Raw genomic sequence first — 17,297 nt, forward strand, 5'->3', positions numbered from 1 at the left:
CTGGGGGCAGGACCCAAGGGGTGAGGGGGCTGCTGTGAAGCTGCAGGTTCGGAGCATGAACAGCTTGGAAATCGCTTCCCGCCACTCCAGAGCTTAGCTGAGAGGCGGAGAGGCTTCCCCGTCCCAGTATCGTGAGGGGCTTTGGCACATGCAGGGCTCGGCTCCTCCTGGCCAGCGCCCCAGGCCGGAGGGTCTTGGGTTTTCCCGGGGCGTCGGCGCAGCCAGAGGCAGTGGGGGAAGGAAGGAGCTGCCAGCCAGGCTGTTGGTGAGCTGAGCGATCCGACCAGGGGCTGGTTCTCCGCACAGCGCTGGGAGCGGGACATGCCCCGCCGGGGGGGATATGGAGGAGCAGCGGGGCTAGGGAGGGTGAAGGGGCAACACAGGGTGAGGACAGTGAGAGGGGGAGCATGTAAATGGCCACTGTGTGGCATCTACCCCCACTCATCAGCCATCACCAGCCGGAAATGGGACGGGGGGCTGGGCCCTGCTGGCCAAGAGCCAGCACACAGCGGGGGCTGCACTGATGGACCAGCAGGGGGAGCGGCTTCACCCCACCACCAGCCTTACACACCCACCCTCATCGTCGGCCACTGGACCCCCCCGCACTGAACGCTGATGGGTGGGCGGCTGGCGAGCAGGGATCCAGCCAGCAGCAGGACCTGCCAGTACTGATGGGGCGGGGGGAGACAGAAAATACTGGACAATTGGCCTGTTTTTAAGAAAAAGTCAGGACACTGGAGGAGGGCTTAAAAACGGGACTGTCCCTTTAAAAATGGGACATCTGGTCCCCCTATTTAAAAGCAGTATTCCTCCCTTAAGCCTGGATCTTAAAATCCCTATGAGGAATAGTCAGGTATTCAAGGCTACTGCATGTGCTATATACCGTAACAGACTTGGAATTCATCTGGCTCAGGGAACAGAAGGACTAAAACAAGGGGTTAGGAAGACACACTTGGAACAGTTGATACCCATCACCCAGCTCAGAACCAAACAATATCACGAGGTAGGCACCACCATTGCAGGAGCAGTGAACCCTTTGTGGGCTATGAAGAGTAGGCAGCCTCCACCCTGTCGTTCAGACAGTCAGTGTGCTTTTAATGGTTGTACAGTTAGTAACCAACACTGCTGTACTAAACAAGAAAAAAAAAGGAGTGGAAAGGCAGGCCTTGCGTGAACAGTGGAAGAAAACAGAAGTCAGGAAACAGCGCTTAACAATGCACAAAACATGAATTCACAAGTGGCCTTATAAATCATCTGTAGCTAGTAAATAAAAAGTACGCAGAAGAGGCACGTGTGACCAGCTTGCAGCTAACTAGCACATCTTGCGGCGTATGGACAGCTCATGATCTATACAGGGATTGGTTCATAAAATCAGTAAGCCAGTCGTAAAGCGTGTGATACAACGTAGAATGTCATGCTCGTGCATTAGTCTGTTTTGGACTAGGTATATAATCCGATTTATAATTATGTACTTTGGACTTGCAGTTCACCCTAACCCACCCTGCCACACCTGAGCCTGCTCACCTCAGGTATAGCTTCATGAAATGCCCATAAAGAAACCTCAGTGACCAGTCTGGATTCCAGAGACCTGCAGGAAATGTTCGCCCAGAACTGGACACGATGCTCTGGATAAGCCAAGTGGAAGAGGTCTCAGACTCTGGAAGCCCAACGCTATGCAGAGCGTAACTGAGCTCTGTGCTGAAAAGCTGAATGTCACAAACACACTCTAAGCTAGGCCGAAGGAGAAAGTTAGAGGGAGTACGAGCCAACTTGGCCTCCAACCCTGGCCATGGCAATTGTAAGATCACACACACCTGCTGGAGAAGAGAGCAGTTGGTTACCAGCTCATTTCCATCTTACCTTGCAGCTTCTTCAGGACAGCCACCTCCATCTTGAGGACCTGTTTGGGCTGCTGGGCCGACTCCACTTTCAGGGCCACATTCTCACGGGTTAGGAGATCCATTGCCTCATAAATCTCACCGAAACCACCACCACCAATCTTCTTCAGCTAAAGAGAACACAAAAGCAGGGCTTAGCACAAATGGGCGAGACCGCGTCTGTCCATTTACCATCGCACAGCAGGAAGGAGCAGGGCACCAGCCTCTTCACTGCGCAGGGAGGTACTGGGCCCACTCCCCAGGCTGCCTGTGACATGACCACCTGTCACAATCAGGACACGAGTGGTCTGAGCTAGTGGTCAAAGCAGGAGTTAGGAGAGTCAGGCTAGGTCGGATACCAGGAGGTCAGAGGACAAACCGAGAGCCTGGAAGCAGGCGACCAGGAGATCAGAACCAGGAGACAAACTTGAGAGCTGAACGACAGAACTGTGGTTTCCGTTTGCCAGAAGCTGAGAATGGGCCACAGAGGATGGATCACTTGACAATTACCTGTTCTGGTCATTCCCTCTGAAGCACCTGGCATTGGCCACTCTCGGAAGACAGGATACTGGGCTGGATGAACCTTTGGTCTGACACAGTATGTCCGTTCTTATGTTCTTAATGACAACCAGAGTCAGGCCAGGTTGGGATACAATGAGTCAAGCTAGGGGAGCAGGAGTACAAGCAACACATTCTCCCAGTTGTATGGACGACTTCCTGTTCCTGGGCTGGGTTTATACAGAAGCTGTGGACCAATCGGGACCCCCAGCATTCCGCCAATCTGGTGCCGGGACTGGAGTCCTCTGTCGAGGTTCAGCCGCTGTCTTAGCAGCTGTTAGCAGGTAGCGGATTGGAGCGGATTGCTCCTATGAGTCCCGTGGACCTGGGTCCAAGACCCATGGTCCCCGACACCACCCGTTCACTGCCTAGGGAGGTAACAGCCCAGCTTCCCAGCCTCTCTGGGATGTGACCACCCCATCAGAGCTCAGCGAAGTATTTGCTTAGCTTCCCAGTCTGTCTGTTATGTGCAATTGAAGAACGGGGAAGGAAAAGGTGGCTTTTAGCCAGCTTTGTGCTCCCTCAATCTAGGGCTGATTTGAGTCAGGCCAGACCCCAGCACAAGTAAGAACAGACGTAAGGCTGCTCTAACTTATGCCTGCTGCCCATGGCCCCATCCATTCAACTCCTGGGGATACCCCATTTTCCCTGGACATGGGGAAGAGAAGGCAATTTGCAGGCCATACAGTGGAGCAATACGTAACACCAACATTACTAGAGACTCAGACTCCAATGAGAACCATCTGGCCTGGGACCGCCAGTTCCTTTCAGCGCCGCTCTATTCAATGGAAAGGAAATAGCGGGGAGCTATTTCACACAGTTCACACTGGAGCTTCCCTTGCCCTCCAATAGCATCACTGAAAGTGTGAGGATCAAGATGGAGCAGGGCATGCTGGGATCAGCCTTTCTAGGCCACATCCCATATTAATAATACTTAACACATATATCACACTTCCCAAGACTATCTGATTAAACCTCCCCAATCCCTTGGGAGGAAAGTTCATGGTATCCTCATTTTACAGATGGGGAAACTAAGGCAGGCTTTCAGGGGCTAAATGACTTGCCTGAGACTATCCAGTAAGTCAGTGGCAGAATGGAGAACAGCACCCAAGATATCATGACTCCTCGTGTTATTCTTCTGTACCTTATAAGATGAGGGAAGGCATAGACTCCATTGCCCCAGTTTGTGTCCTGCACTTTGTCCACCTCTCTCCTAGCAGAATAAATGGAGGAGATCCTAGACAGGAGAATCTTTTCCCTCTCTAGCCAGCCTAGTTTTTTAGACATCACTAAGGGGAGAAGACTGCGGAGCTAACGGGTCTAACCATCAATGCTGCTTCCTTGTTTCACAGACAGTAATGGGAGAGGAAGGCATCTCTGTAGAAACAAGGCCCGGTAACACACAACCCTTGAAAAATACTCCACTGGGCGCCTTTGAAACAGGCTCTTTACATCCTGACACTGTTCATGCCGAGCGATCATTAGCATTGCCAGGCGCAAGAATAAAACACGAGCAACCTTACTACTGTCTGGATAGAGTTTGTATTTCAGCCTGCAACAAGAACCAACCCACGCTGCTGCTGGACACCCTCACGATCACACCCAATGCTCTGAGCTCTGCCCTGGAGGCCAAGCGTTAAAAAGTCACAATACTATCCTGCCAGCAATCACCAGTCCAGTCCCTGCTCCCCTAGGCAGCCCCGTCAGATAACCCCATCTGTAACTTATCAAGATCCATCTTCAAGCCGGTTAGGTGGTTTGCCCCCACTCCTGTTCCAGAGCCTCACTCCTCTGATGGCTACCAGGCTTAATCTGCACTCCCTTCTCCACTCCATCCATGAAAACGATCCGCAATGAAATCGTTCATGTCAGCACTGAAGTGTCATTGTGGACATGCCAACGACATTAGTGGGGCAGGGGGAGGTGTCCAGGCATTATTTCAACGTACCTGCACATGCAGTAAAACCTCTCTGCATTGATTACATTTGGTTCACACCTGGAAGGTTTTTCTTTGCAACCACAAGGGCTAGACACTGAACGTAAAGCTTAGATTCTGTACAGTCTGAATGTGTCGTGTGGCTCGCACAGGGTAGCTGGTCCCTGTGGATAGACCAAGCCCAGTGCCCCTGGACCAGAGCAGGTGAATCCAATCCAGCTAGTGGGCAGTCAGAGGGGGAGATGGACTGAGACAGACTGCGCCCTGGGAAGGGGAAGCCACACCAGAGCGGAACAAGGGGCCAGGGCCTCAGAGAAGCAGCCCTGAGCTGCTCCAGGAAGGGAGAAGAGCTGCCTGAAACTGGGAATCTGCCAGGAGCAGGCATGCCAGAGACCCCAGGGAGGGGTGGCCCTGAAGCCCAGGGCTAAGGAATGAGTTAAAAGTCTGTTTTTTTCTGTTTGTTTGCTGACCTCTGTTAAGAAAATACATCTCCTGGAAAAGGACGGGGCGAGGCAGTGCATGCTTTGAGCTGGGAGACAAACCTGGGATGGCTACAGTGGGTCACAAACACATCAAGCCGGCGCGGATAGCTTGTGGCCATGTGTTTGAGCTCCTTGCTCTGACGGCTACTACAGGCAGATTTCACTTTCATCCACATGCTGTAGCAAAGAATAACTTTGATCTCGTTTTCGCTACTGAAGAAAGAAGCTGAGACTCTCAGCTGAGTCCCAGTATTACCTTTTGGGGTTGTTGTTTTTTTAAACTACAGCCATCATAATAAGCTGTTGGCATCCCCAAGGGCCAGATCTCCCTATCTATTTTTATGGAGAATTCCCCATGGACATAAAAATCATTGAGCCAACCCAGCCCAGAAAGAGCTCAAAATACTTGACTATGAGAGGGACAGAACTAGCTGCATCCTAAAGGTGCTCCCTCCAGACCCCTGTGGAGGCATAGCACATGGGCATAGGGAACCTTATACCACCTCGGTCACTTAAGTCATTTCCTTGCACCATTAAGGGATTCTGCTGTTCCCAGCAGAATGCCAATACGCAGGGGAAAAAACCACGCAGGTGCCCTGGGTGCTAAAGAAACGTACGCACCAGTGCATTCAGTATCACCACTGCAAATGTAAACAAACTGCTGCCAGCTCCCTGCCCTCCTTTTCTGATCTCTTTTATCCGCTCGGCCTCCTTTCCTCTTGTTCCACTTGATATCTCTTTCACGTACAGCTCTCTACCCAGCCGGTCCCATCACTGCCAGCAATGCTGACATCAGACGTGCAGCGTGGCTCCTGTGTCAGCATCCCTGGGAGGGCTACAACTGCCTCTCCGTCTCATTTCAAAGCTGTGCTGAACACGTACTTACTCTCCAGCGACAGCCCCTTTTAGTTGCTCCCCGCTTGGCATTTCTATTTAATGTTGTAGCTGGCAGAGCACCTGGAAAGACAGTTTGTATGAAAGACCATAAGCAAAAGGAAACTGAAATATATTGCATTTCCCTTTCCTTTCGGCTCTTCCTCCCTACGGGCCCAATCCTGCCATCCTTACTCAGACAGGGCTTCCATTCAAAGGGGTGATAAGTAAAAATGGCATGATTGAGCCCCATGGAGCTGGCAGAGAAGAGAAAGGATTTTTGAAAACACCCCTTATTTTGTTCTCTTTGAAAGGTAATCTGCAAAGGAGAACACAATTTGGGTTCAGGACCATTTTGCTTCTTTACAATGAGTAGAGAAGCCCTGAAAGGGAGTTGGGGTTTGATTTTTTTTAGTTTGTATCTGCTCTGAAAATATCAGGACGCTCAAGTCTTAACCTCCCTGTCTGTGCGGGACGTCTCCTTGTAGGACCGGACAACTGGACAGAGACCTTGCTCTTAGTTGACAGGCTGCTGGAGCTTTAACAAAGACATCACTCTTCCCCATGGTTTACTTATATTATTCTATTAGATAGCGGCTAAATAAATCAAAAACATTTGAAGTGTAACTGAAAATCTTTCCCTGCGATGGCTCAGATTTCACTTCCTCGCTCTCTGTGATGACCGTGCTAGTTCTCCCTAGCCTTCTGGCAAAAGCAGGTTAGCCCAGACCTACATTTACCATGTAAAAAACTTGCAGAAAAAAAGCATACAGATGAAAAAAAGGACAACAATAATTCCTTCCCCATTGGAGGTCACCTTTAAGTCTTCACCCTATGCAGTAATACAAAACATTTTTTACAATGCACAGGGGGCCAGTTTATGCCTGCTGAAGGAAATGTCATTTTTAATTTTCTAACTTGGGTGCGCATAACATCTCAACCTTATTGTTGCATCAACAATTTTGTTGCACTGAAGGTATTTATTTAAAGTCCATTCTGACAAAGCACTAAAACAAAACATCCCAATGCCACTGCTGTGTCCTCCACCGAATACCTGCAGAGCAGCAGTTTGCAGTAACCCACTACGTACAGTGCTGGTGCCCAACCAATATATAGAATAAATGGTGTTACACAAAGTGAGGTGCTTAAACAGGTATGTCCATTTCTGCCCCGTTCGACACACGATAACAAAACGAGGGCTGGTCAGAACTGGAAAAAGACAGACAGTCAGTGAGGGGGGAAAGTTTTATTTTCAAGATTTTAACAGACAGTATCAAAGAAACCAAAAGGTGTCAAAGATGCATGTGCTCGTATAAGTAGCTAACCCTGGGTCTTTCTAGACAGAGGAGATGCAGCAGGAGAGACAGCTGCTCACTAGCACAGAAGTAGGTTCCCTGAGCAAAAATATCAGCATGTCATGGTCCTAATGTGTAGGCCAAGGCTGTAAAGCATCAGGTCTGCATGTACTTCTAGTCCTCCTGCAAAGCAGACCTTCCACATGTGACCTGAGAGTCCCCGATACAGTGATATCTGACTCAGCCTGTGGAAAACCTGGAACAAGAACTCTAAGAGGCATGAACTCTTCAGCCCTTCCATTAATCTCACTGGAGTGTTAACGCTAGAGCCCAATGAAGACACTTGACGATCAGCCTTCACTAATTGTTGATCATTTTAGCGAGGCCCTGGAGAAGCGAGGAGGGGAGAAGCCACTGGTATGGAGGGGGGGGATTAAGAGTTGCTGAATGGAAGTGGACGCGGAGGAGACACTGCCAGGAAAGGGGGAGAGAAACAGAGAGGAGGATGGCAAAGGAAACCAAACAGCTAAGACATCGAGGACCAAACGGGCAGGATACTCCCCACTGAGCAATGCTGAGTAGGACAAGAAAGTGCTGAATAATAAGTAACAAAAAGTTTACTCCAGAGACTGTATTCTCCCCAGATCTTTGTGCAAATCTCATGTTGGAACTGGTGGGGAGGGACTCAGGGGTGTCCTCTGTGGAACGAAGGGGGTGCAATCCTGAATTCATTCAAGGCAACGGCAGCAGCAGCACAAGGGAAACCCATTTGTGCTTAAAATTCAAGGAAAAGATCGTTCAAGGGAATGAGGTATTGTCCCCATCCTGTCGCTAGGTATCTAATGTGTGGCTGATTAACAGCTTCATTTTCTTTCCCAGCTCTACACAGAAATGCTAGGAAAGTGCCTGGGATTAAAGTCTCCAGCAGCCTAGACCAGTGACGTCTACATCTCACTCAGCCGATCCCACGTATAAAGGGAACCGAATACCCACTCCAACCAGGGCTGCATTCTACAAGATGCAAAGCTGTCTGGGGAGGTTTTTTAAAGAATCCATTTCAGCTTCAGATTTCAGAAAGCTCTCAGCCACTCTCCATCAAAGGTCCAGCAATGTCCAGGCACTACCTGCAGCCTGTATCTTTGACTAAATGAAGGTTTCAAGGTCTTTGGATAGAAAACAAGAGCACCATTAATCACATCAGGAGCAGCAGATCTGAAGCAATTCCGGCTGAGTTTAACACAGTGCTAAAGAAATCTAAGCTTCAACATGCATCAGTTACGGGCACAGCCTGCAAACCACTAGCTACTTATTAGGTACTAGCTTGGGGAGAAAGCCCCTCGAGATCGTTTCTCTTTAGTTCCCTACCAGCCCCCAGAGATGGCCAGCCTTGCTCCTTGAATCAGACAGGAGTGGGGAGAGGGACAGAGGACAGGACTGGAGAGCTTCTTCCTGACACTGCTCTACTGGTTCAGGGAGTGGATTCAGCATGCTGCACTCGTAGGGGGCCACCAGGCTAGAACCAGTAGTTACCAGCAGGAGATGAAATGTAAAGCAACCCTGAACACTACCGACATCAGCAGTATGCGCTGACTATCCCTGCAGCCAGGATGGGTTAGGAGTTGGAGGTGAAAGGATGGTGCTCACTGCTCCTCTCCCTGGCCTCAGTTCGGGGCCCCCTCAGGCATCAGGCCATTGCCTCCCTGGGTGGAATTATGCAACTCCACCAATCTCAGCTGGACCCTGGGCTCCAGCACCCTGTGGCTCAAACGTACGTACCCAGCTGGTTCAACAGGGTTCAGTACTTGCGGTTCCTCCTTCTGGGAGTCTGATTACACCAGTGTCCTGTTCATTTCAGCAGTAGGAACAGCACTGAGCATTAAATGAACCGTTTACAAAAAAGAAGAAAACTGGAGAAACAATTCTACCGTGTACAGCTCTGAGGAACTCCCTAAGATGGGTCATCAGCAGGGCTTGAAACGTCACATCCCCACTACTGCCTAGGAACCAGCCTGAGAGTCTAGAGGACTTTGCTGGGGGGGTTACCACCTCTCTATGTAAATAGCAGTAGGATGTTGGAGATTAGGAATTCTGAGCTCTCTCTCTTACTGATGGGCTGGATTGCTGGATTCACTGGGTGAGGTCTTCTGGTTTATGCTATACAAGAAATCAGACTCGATGGTCCCTTCTGGCTTTAAATGTGAATCTATGACTCCTTGGGTCTGAGAAGGGAGTCTGTCTAGTGGCTAGAGACAGGGTAACTGTGACAACCAGGGTCTAGACACCCTAAGGGGAAAAGAGGGGTTCTGAACCCCAAAGAACAAACAATTGAATCAACTGGCTTATACCATGTGATTGTGTATAAATATGTCAAGTCCAGTGTTTTATGAAAGCTTGTCATGCTCCGAACTAGATGGTCAGTAGGAGATATGCATGCAGGTGATGGCTATGAATATCTGTATGTCTAGAGATTTTTAATTGTAACTACGGTGTGACTACAGCATTGCCTCACAAAAGGGGGTGAAGTAATCAGGCTGAGGGGGGGGCACCTCCCAGGCTACTTGTTTACACAATACCCATCCCTTGTCCAGACAGAAAAAAACACAATATTGGACCATTAAAGTTCACGGAAAGACATTGATAAGAAAAGCAAACCCAAATCTTGGAAAACAGAGAAAGAAGGGCGTTTTCCCCCTCCAATAACCGTGAGTCTTTATGCCAGGAGAAAGGGGAGGGGGGAGAGGGGTAAAAAAGAGAAAAAAACTTTTAAATACAGGCTTGGGTTTGAGAATTTTTATCCAGAAACTGAGGACATCAGCTATGTTGGAAGGCTAGACTCCCCTCCAAGACAGAGGGCATGCTGGGAAACTGGCCACAGGCACGAGGTAACTTACAGAACAGGGAATTGAGCTAACAATGATGTGTGAAAGCCTGAGATTGCATCTCTCTGTTTATTTCCTGTGTAACCTGTAAATCTTTGCTTCCCCTGACGAGTTCATCTTCCATTCTGTGATTTTTTCTATTAAATAAACCTTCATTTATTTTTACCCCAAGCAGGTCTCTGGTGTGCAAACGGTGTTCCCCAGAGTGAGCGGATAATTGGGGCAGGTTTCACTCCTTCGGTGGTGCCGAACCAGAAGGGAAAATGCCAAGTGTCTGGTAGTTAAGAACGTGAGGAGACAGATTCGGGGGGACTTGGGACTGGAGGAAATTGCTGAGGTCATCCCGCAAGGAGGAACTGGGCTGATGGCAGCCCAGTGAAACCTTTATGCTTGTGGGCTGGCTCCTGGTGCCAAGGCTCCGAGCCATGGCAGCACAGCATTAAGGCACTCGACGTTCTAAGGCAGGTGGGGACAGGACCCCTCGCTGGTCTGGGTAAGCCCCAGTATGGCACAATAACTAAATCACGTGGTTTGGGCACATTCGCTCTGAAGAGCAACATGGCTGAGTGGCGAAGACTTGGATCTGCCATATTTGAAATCTGCACCCAAGGCTGGGGTGCTGACAGAAATGACTTGTAAACAAAGAAGATTTTAACTGGAATTACTAAGAAAGACAAAGCTGGAAACCGACAAGATCACGTTAGAGACCATGGGCTGACTACAGCTGAATGTTCGTTATGGCTCTAAGAGGAGCAGGTAGCAATGGTGCCTATTATGAAGGCAACGCTGTCCACTATAAAACCGTTTTCATTTGCTTATAACTTTAACTATTTGGGCTGAAACGTCCCAAGAGAAGCTGGACCAGGGAGGGGGAAGGCAGAGGGAGTAGGTTTAGACAAGGAGCAGGGGGAGACTAGGACTATAAAACAGAGCAGGAGGGGACTGGGAGCTGGTACGGGAAGACTAGGACTGTCTGGGCAAGGAGAAGGGAATCAAGAGCTAGGGATGGAGAGTCTCGCATGAGAAGCCAGGGGTAAAAAGACAGGACTGGCACAGGCTTTGGGGGCGAACGGGCAGAAGAGTCTGTGACCAGCAAAGCACACTCCCTTACAGAGCCTGGAATGGAACCCAGGGTTCCTGAATCTCACCATTCCTCCGCTATCAGCAAATATCTGTGAACCCCACGGGCAAAGCATGTATCCCATCCCTCTCGAATGGCTGGTATGCGCAGAGGATGACAACCTACCATTGCTCCAGTTCCATCATTAGCTCAAGTGGCATATGTCTGTGTGGTGGATCTAAAGGTTACAACCCTGCTGATGAACCACATGGATAGTAATATGATTCCACATGATGGAATTTGCTTTTTTAAAACCTAGGAAATGACATACAGAAAATTATATTGAAAGAAAATTAAGGTTGCAAAGTCAAACACTCAAAAGTTAGGCAATGTCAGAATTAAGTTTGCCTGGGTAACCTTAATTTGGCTCCCTTGTACATGTGCAATATATACCATTTGTAGTTACATGATCACATACTCTGTTTTCCACAAGACCCCTGCCTCATTCAGTGCACAGAACACACCTGCTCTGGGGATGATTCAGGGCTGTTGTCTTTAAGGCCCCAGCTTCATTTGCTGAAGAAGCTGGAAAATGTGCAATGACTGAAGGGAGAGGATTGCAGGAAGTGGTTAAGGCAATTGAATGCTGCCCTAGAGAACTGGAGTCTATCCTTGCCAATGCCAAACAGTTCCTGTGTGATGCCGGGAAAGTCACTTCGATGTTTCACACGTGGCCTCTAGTTGTGTGTCCCTCATTCTCTGGGTGTCTGACTTAAAACCCTGGGGCTTGATCTGCAGAAACACTAAGCACTCACAGCTGCACTGAATTCACTAAGAGCTCTGCTTCGAACACATCATGTTAAGTACTCTGAAAAATCAGATCCTACGGGTCTCAAATTGGACACCAAAAATTAGTGGACACTTTTGACTTTAATCTCTCTGTGTGTCAGTTTCTTATTCAATAACACCACCCCTTCATCTCCCCAGTGTTGGGAAGATAAATCAATTAATCTTTGTGAAGTCCTCAGATACTAGAGTGATGATTAAAGACCATATCATGACACATATGCCCAAGTTGGGCAAATTCGGTTGCACAATGCTGATGTTTCCTAACATTTAAGCGCTTGACTTTATGACCTTCACACTCTTTGACCAGTTTTCTGTGTGCAATTATTATTTGTATTAGGGTGGTGTCCAGAAAGCTAACAACGTTGATGAATACAACGAGCAGATGGGTGGGGAAAGAGGAAAGAGTGAAACCAGCCTGTTACTCATAGTGAACAGCAGTGACAGCTCACCCCCTGCCTGGGTTCTGCAGACAGACCAGCCCAGGTCAGGCTGTCTGAGGGATCTGCAGAAGAAGAACGGTGGCTGTTCCCATTTTGCTTGGGAGTTTTTTCCCATGTAGATCTTACAGCATGGGCGAACAGGTGAGGGTCTCTCATGGAGAAGTTGACTGGTAGGCAAAAGAGGGCTTCTGGCTGCAGTCAGCAAGTTTGCTGAGGATAAAGAGAGAAGCAGCTTCCTGACCATCTGCTGAAGCAGAAGTCAGGCATCAGCTACCAGCACAACGCTGCAGGCTGCAGCCACATAATCATTGTTCTTTCTTTCTTTCACAGCCCCCGACGTGGGCTGGAAGCACCACAGTGCAGATAAACTCATGTTCCCTGCCCCACGCTGACAACCTCAATTTAGGCACAACAGCAGGGAGGCAGAATAAACCACTGGGCAAGGAGGCCAGGGTTTACATGGGCACTGAGCCAGGCATATGCGCAGCAGGTTTGGACTTGTTAAAAAAAAAAAAATAGGGAAACATCTTTACTGACTCACTTCTGCTGAGTTTCAGGGAGGGATGTGATGAGGATAGTGTGTAATCCATGGAAAGGGGGCAATGGGGCAGACAGAGCTCTGGGGGAAGAACGTCAGACATGGAACGTGACATAATTAGCACCAGTGCAAGTGTAGCTGGGTCAGTCCCAGGATATTAGAGAGACAAGGTGGGTGAGGTAATTTCTTCTATTGGACCAGACAATCACGAAGCTCTCAAATGAACTCACACAGGAAAATGGTAACAGACAAAAATGCCCTATCACCGACGGGTGAACACTTTTCACAGAGCGATCACTCTATAACTGACTTATCAGTCCTCATCCTCAAAGGAAACCTGCACAACACTTTCAAACGACAAGCCTGGGAGTTTAAGGTTTACACTGAACTTTCATCGGAAAAACTTTTGGCTGTCAGGGGTGTGAAAAAAAAACACATCCCTGACTGACAAAAGCTTTACTGACGGAAAGAGCCAATGTGGATGGCGGGAGACGCTCTCCTGCAGACAGAACTACCGCCCCTCGTTCTATTTTGTCGGCAGGAGAGCTCTCTCCTGCCAATAGAGAGCGAATACACAGCGTACCTTCCCGCTGCACTTCTGTAGCAGCACAGCTGTGCCGCTGTATGATACGCAGTGTAGACATGGCCTTAATTCATAACTCTGCTAGACGACTGAACAGAGACACTGGCTTTACGGTTTATTATAACAATCTGTAACCCACTAATCCCCTGTTTTTGTCCTATCACTGCGGAGGTGTTAACAGACTATACTCTCTTGAATGTCCCCTTACAATACGCGCTAACTACTTATACTAAATCTGTTCCACCTTACATTTAGGTGTGATGCTGGGAGTACCTGAAAAAGAACTCTGTGTGGCTAGAAAGAGAGCTTGTCTCTCTCACCAGCAGAGGTCCAATAAAAGATATTACCTCATCCACCTTGTCTCTATAATTAGCACCATACAGAGAGGCTGCAAAGACTCTTCCTCTCACGCACATCATGTCCCCAAAGATTTCCTGAGCTGTCCCCAGCAATTAGCTCGCCATATTAGCAGGTTTGCTTATGTAACAAAGTTTGTCAAAGTCGGCTAACTTTGAATTATCAGTGTATGAGGACAACGTTTTAATTACACTTAACAAAAGCAACATTCTCAAGCACAAACTCTTTTTCAGATCTTCCCCTCTCCTCTGCTTAAGTTCTTATGTGAATTCCTTGCCAGTCAAGGAAATCGTAAGGAGGTTTCACTGTAACCGTATCACTCAGAATATGAGAACTGCACAAGTTTTCAGCGGATATCTTGATTCACTGCTGAAATGCAAGGACATAGCAGCATCAGAGGGGGTCCAGAGAAGGGCAACAAGAATGCTGTCAGGCCTGGAAAATTCTCATATGAAGAGAAACTGGAAACATTGGGACAGTTCACCATAGACAAGAGATGAAATGTATATAAAGAAATGGCTGGCCGAGGGACAGGAGATAGAAAGAGCTTGCTGTCTCATAGAACAGGAAAAAGGCAACTTCAGTGAAAAGGAAAGTAACACATTCAAAACTGATGAAAGGAAATACTTTTTCACGCAATGTGTAACAAGTCTGTGGAACTCACTGCCACAGGATGCCGTTGAGACCAAGAGCCTAGCAGGATTCAAAAGGAGATTGGACATTGGTATGGATATCGAGAATCTCCAGCATTCTCAGAGTAAACACCACTCGAAAATTAACAGGAAGAAAAGATTTAAAAACCCCTCATATTTCAGGGCACGAACCAACTTCTAACTATTGAGGGTTAGCAGGAGCTTTCCCTGGGGCAGGTTGTCTCATAACTACCTGTAATGGGGCACACTCACTGCTGGGACACCTCCTTGGGGCTGGGTCTGAGGATTAGCTCTCTGCCCATCTAGCGCCCCTTTCTGTCTGTTGCTTGCACAGCAGCCCCTCTCTTACTCTGGGATACGCATGCTCCTTTCTTCATCCTATTTAGTCCTCCCCTTCCAGGGTGTCAGAGTTCCACTGGACAGACTGGCCGTATGCCATCAGGCAGTCTTCCGGTCCAGTGCCACTTTTCCAGGGGCTGGAAGGGAACCTGGGTCCACCCACCACTCCAGGTTCCAGCCCAGGGCTCTTGTGTCTAGCAATATGCTCAATCTCAGATCCTGTTGCTGTTTTCCCTGGGCTCCTTCCTACCTCGCTTCTCTAGCTCCTGGCCCACCTCTGGGATTACGAGCCTGAGATTCGTCCGCTCTCAGTGGCTACTCCCCCCTCTTGGCTTCTAGTCCAGGGCTAAATCCCAGGGTTTACTCTCCTCTCCAGAACTTCTCCTTGTCCCTAGCCAAATCCCTTTCTCTCTGGAGAGTGACTGCAGAGCTGCCCCCGAAGCCCCTTCTCGTGCTCATGTCCTGTTCTATACTCCTAGCCCAGTTTCTCCCCCAGCTGGGATGCATCTGACATTAGACCCTGTCTGTCCCTGCTTCCCTTCCAGGTGCAGAATCTAAAGTTAACTGGCCCCTTCTGGCCCACAATAACCTGCTCAGGGCTTGTGCGAGGTGGACACCCCATCACGGAACTTACTGAATAGTTCTTCCACCTTCCTCTGAAGCAGTTGGTGCTGACCACTGACAAAGATGAGACTCTAGCCAACGTGAGCTCCTGGTCTGATCCTGTCTGGCCATTTCTACGTTCCTATGATCAGGAGAAGGGCTTTCTGCATATCCACAGACAAAGTGTGTAAAGACCTTCATGCCTTGGGTTTTACTAAATCCTACCTTTAGTATATTAACTTGGACACACACATACCATATGAGAGTTAAATCTGAAGGATGATAGATGGCAGCTACCATGAAGCACAGAAATGAAAACCAGGAGACCAGTGCAACAGAGCAGTGGCGTGTGGTAAGACATGAAGGGTTTAACTACAGAGATAAATGGCACAATGGACTCCTGCTCTCTACTAGGCCCCAGGCACTAGAATAATACAAATAATAACTCGTAGCTGAAAGCCTGCACAGTCACCTGGATGTCGCAGTTGGGTCAAGTAATCCCCCATCTGTGCAGTCTCCCTCAAACAACCAATGAAACTGTTGCATGCAAATTATCTGTACAGTAAAGATGACAATTGGCTGAGTTACCTCGGCTATCTAGGACTCTTGGCATGGCCTTGATACATGCCTTACTGTAGCTGTATTCAGCATGTGTGCAATTCATAAAGTCAAAATGGCTGAGATCTTAAAACTGCCCAGTAACGGACCATGAATCCCACTGGTGATTGAATCCGGTGATATTCGGAACAAAAAGAGCTCTCAATGCGCGTAGCAATTTCCATCACTTCACACTGACTCTACAGACATTCGTGGCTTCAGAGTGACTCTCCTGGAATCTTGTTATATAGAAAAGTATAATGTTTAAAAGGAGCAATTAATGCTTCAAGTTAACCAAAGAGGTGGGTTTGGATGCTGCCTGGAGGATTCAGGCGCTATCAAAGGGGATCCTGGAAGGTTAAATAATTTCTAGATTTGTTCCCTAAATCTGGAGTTCGTTTTTATTCATAAAGCTCTGAGCAACGGCCTCACCCATCCTGTACATAATCCTTCCAGCTCTTTTCCCCAGGTTCATTGAATCTCTTCTGGAAAGCTTTTCTCTCTGGCATGCCTTCACTGATCTAGCAGATGATCCTATCCACCCCACATCAGAAGCAACATTCCCCATATCCTGTCAAAGACACCTAGAGGCCCTCAGCAATCATTGCCTTTGTTGTCACTCAGCTTTGTAGTCCACCAGGAGTCAGGTCACATCTTGAGGCCCATGTTTAGGGTCGGAGCCCAGAGCGCCCAAAGGAGAACAAGCAGGATTTGTTAATTACCAGGATGTATTACAGGAGTCAGTTACTTACATGGAATTAACAGTGTACTATTTGTTACGGGAAAGTGATATCAAGCAACCGGCTGCTCCTATCAAAGACCTACACCCAATCCTTTCTCCGATGCATCATACTAGAGTGTCAGTGGCCTGCTGGCTGGCAGTGTGGGGACCCAGCTAGGCTAGGCTAACTGTGAGGAGAGGCAGAGGCAAGGCAAAGCAAAGCAAAAAAGGATGATTTAAAATCTTTAGAACTTTGTAAGGAAAAACCCCAACACTGTACCGGGAGCATAAATAACATAGAACATTACCAAACACATACTACTTCTAATAATAAAACTACAGGATACCAACACACTCACTTTTGTGAACTTGTACACGCTATGCAGTTAGTATCAAATGCATTGTTATTAACAAGAACAAGAGGGATCACGCTACAACATACTGGGCCACTTCAGAGTAGAATCAACTTTTCCTCTCCTGGCTGGAAGTCTAGTGCCACTCTTGCTGTCCTGTCCTTTGCTTCTCTTCAGCCTGAAGTGCTCCTTTGAGTCAATGTTTCTGGGGCTGTATCTCTTTTCACTGAGTTTATCCACAAGTGGGTTTCCTCATCAAGTGGGCCCTCACCTGTCCATTAGGCATCTTTGAACTGTATTCCAT

The 17,297-nt window shown here is 48.3% G+C and overlaps 1 protein-coding gene across 1 annotated transcript in view; it reads right to left on the reverse strand.

Moving 5' to 3' along the window:
• Nucleotides 1–17,297, reverse strand: part of TTBK1 (tau tubulin kinase 1) — a 144,411-nt gene that overhangs the window by 92,866 nt on the left and 34,248 nt on the right. The window contains exon 3 of the mRNA XM_065589857.1: nucleotides 1,861–2,008. Within this exon, the coding sequence (XP_065445929.1) occupies nucleotides 1,861–2,008 (148 nt within the window). The remainder of the gene's footprint in view (nucleotides 1–1,860; nucleotides 2,009–17,297) is intronic.

This window comes from Chrysemys picta, chromosome 3, assembly GCF_011386835.1.
Source record: "Chrysemys picta bellii isolate R12L10 chromosome 3, ASM1138683v2, whole genome shotgun sequence".
NCBI lineage: Eukaryota > Metazoa > Chordata > Testudines > Emydidae > Chrysemys > Chrysemys picta.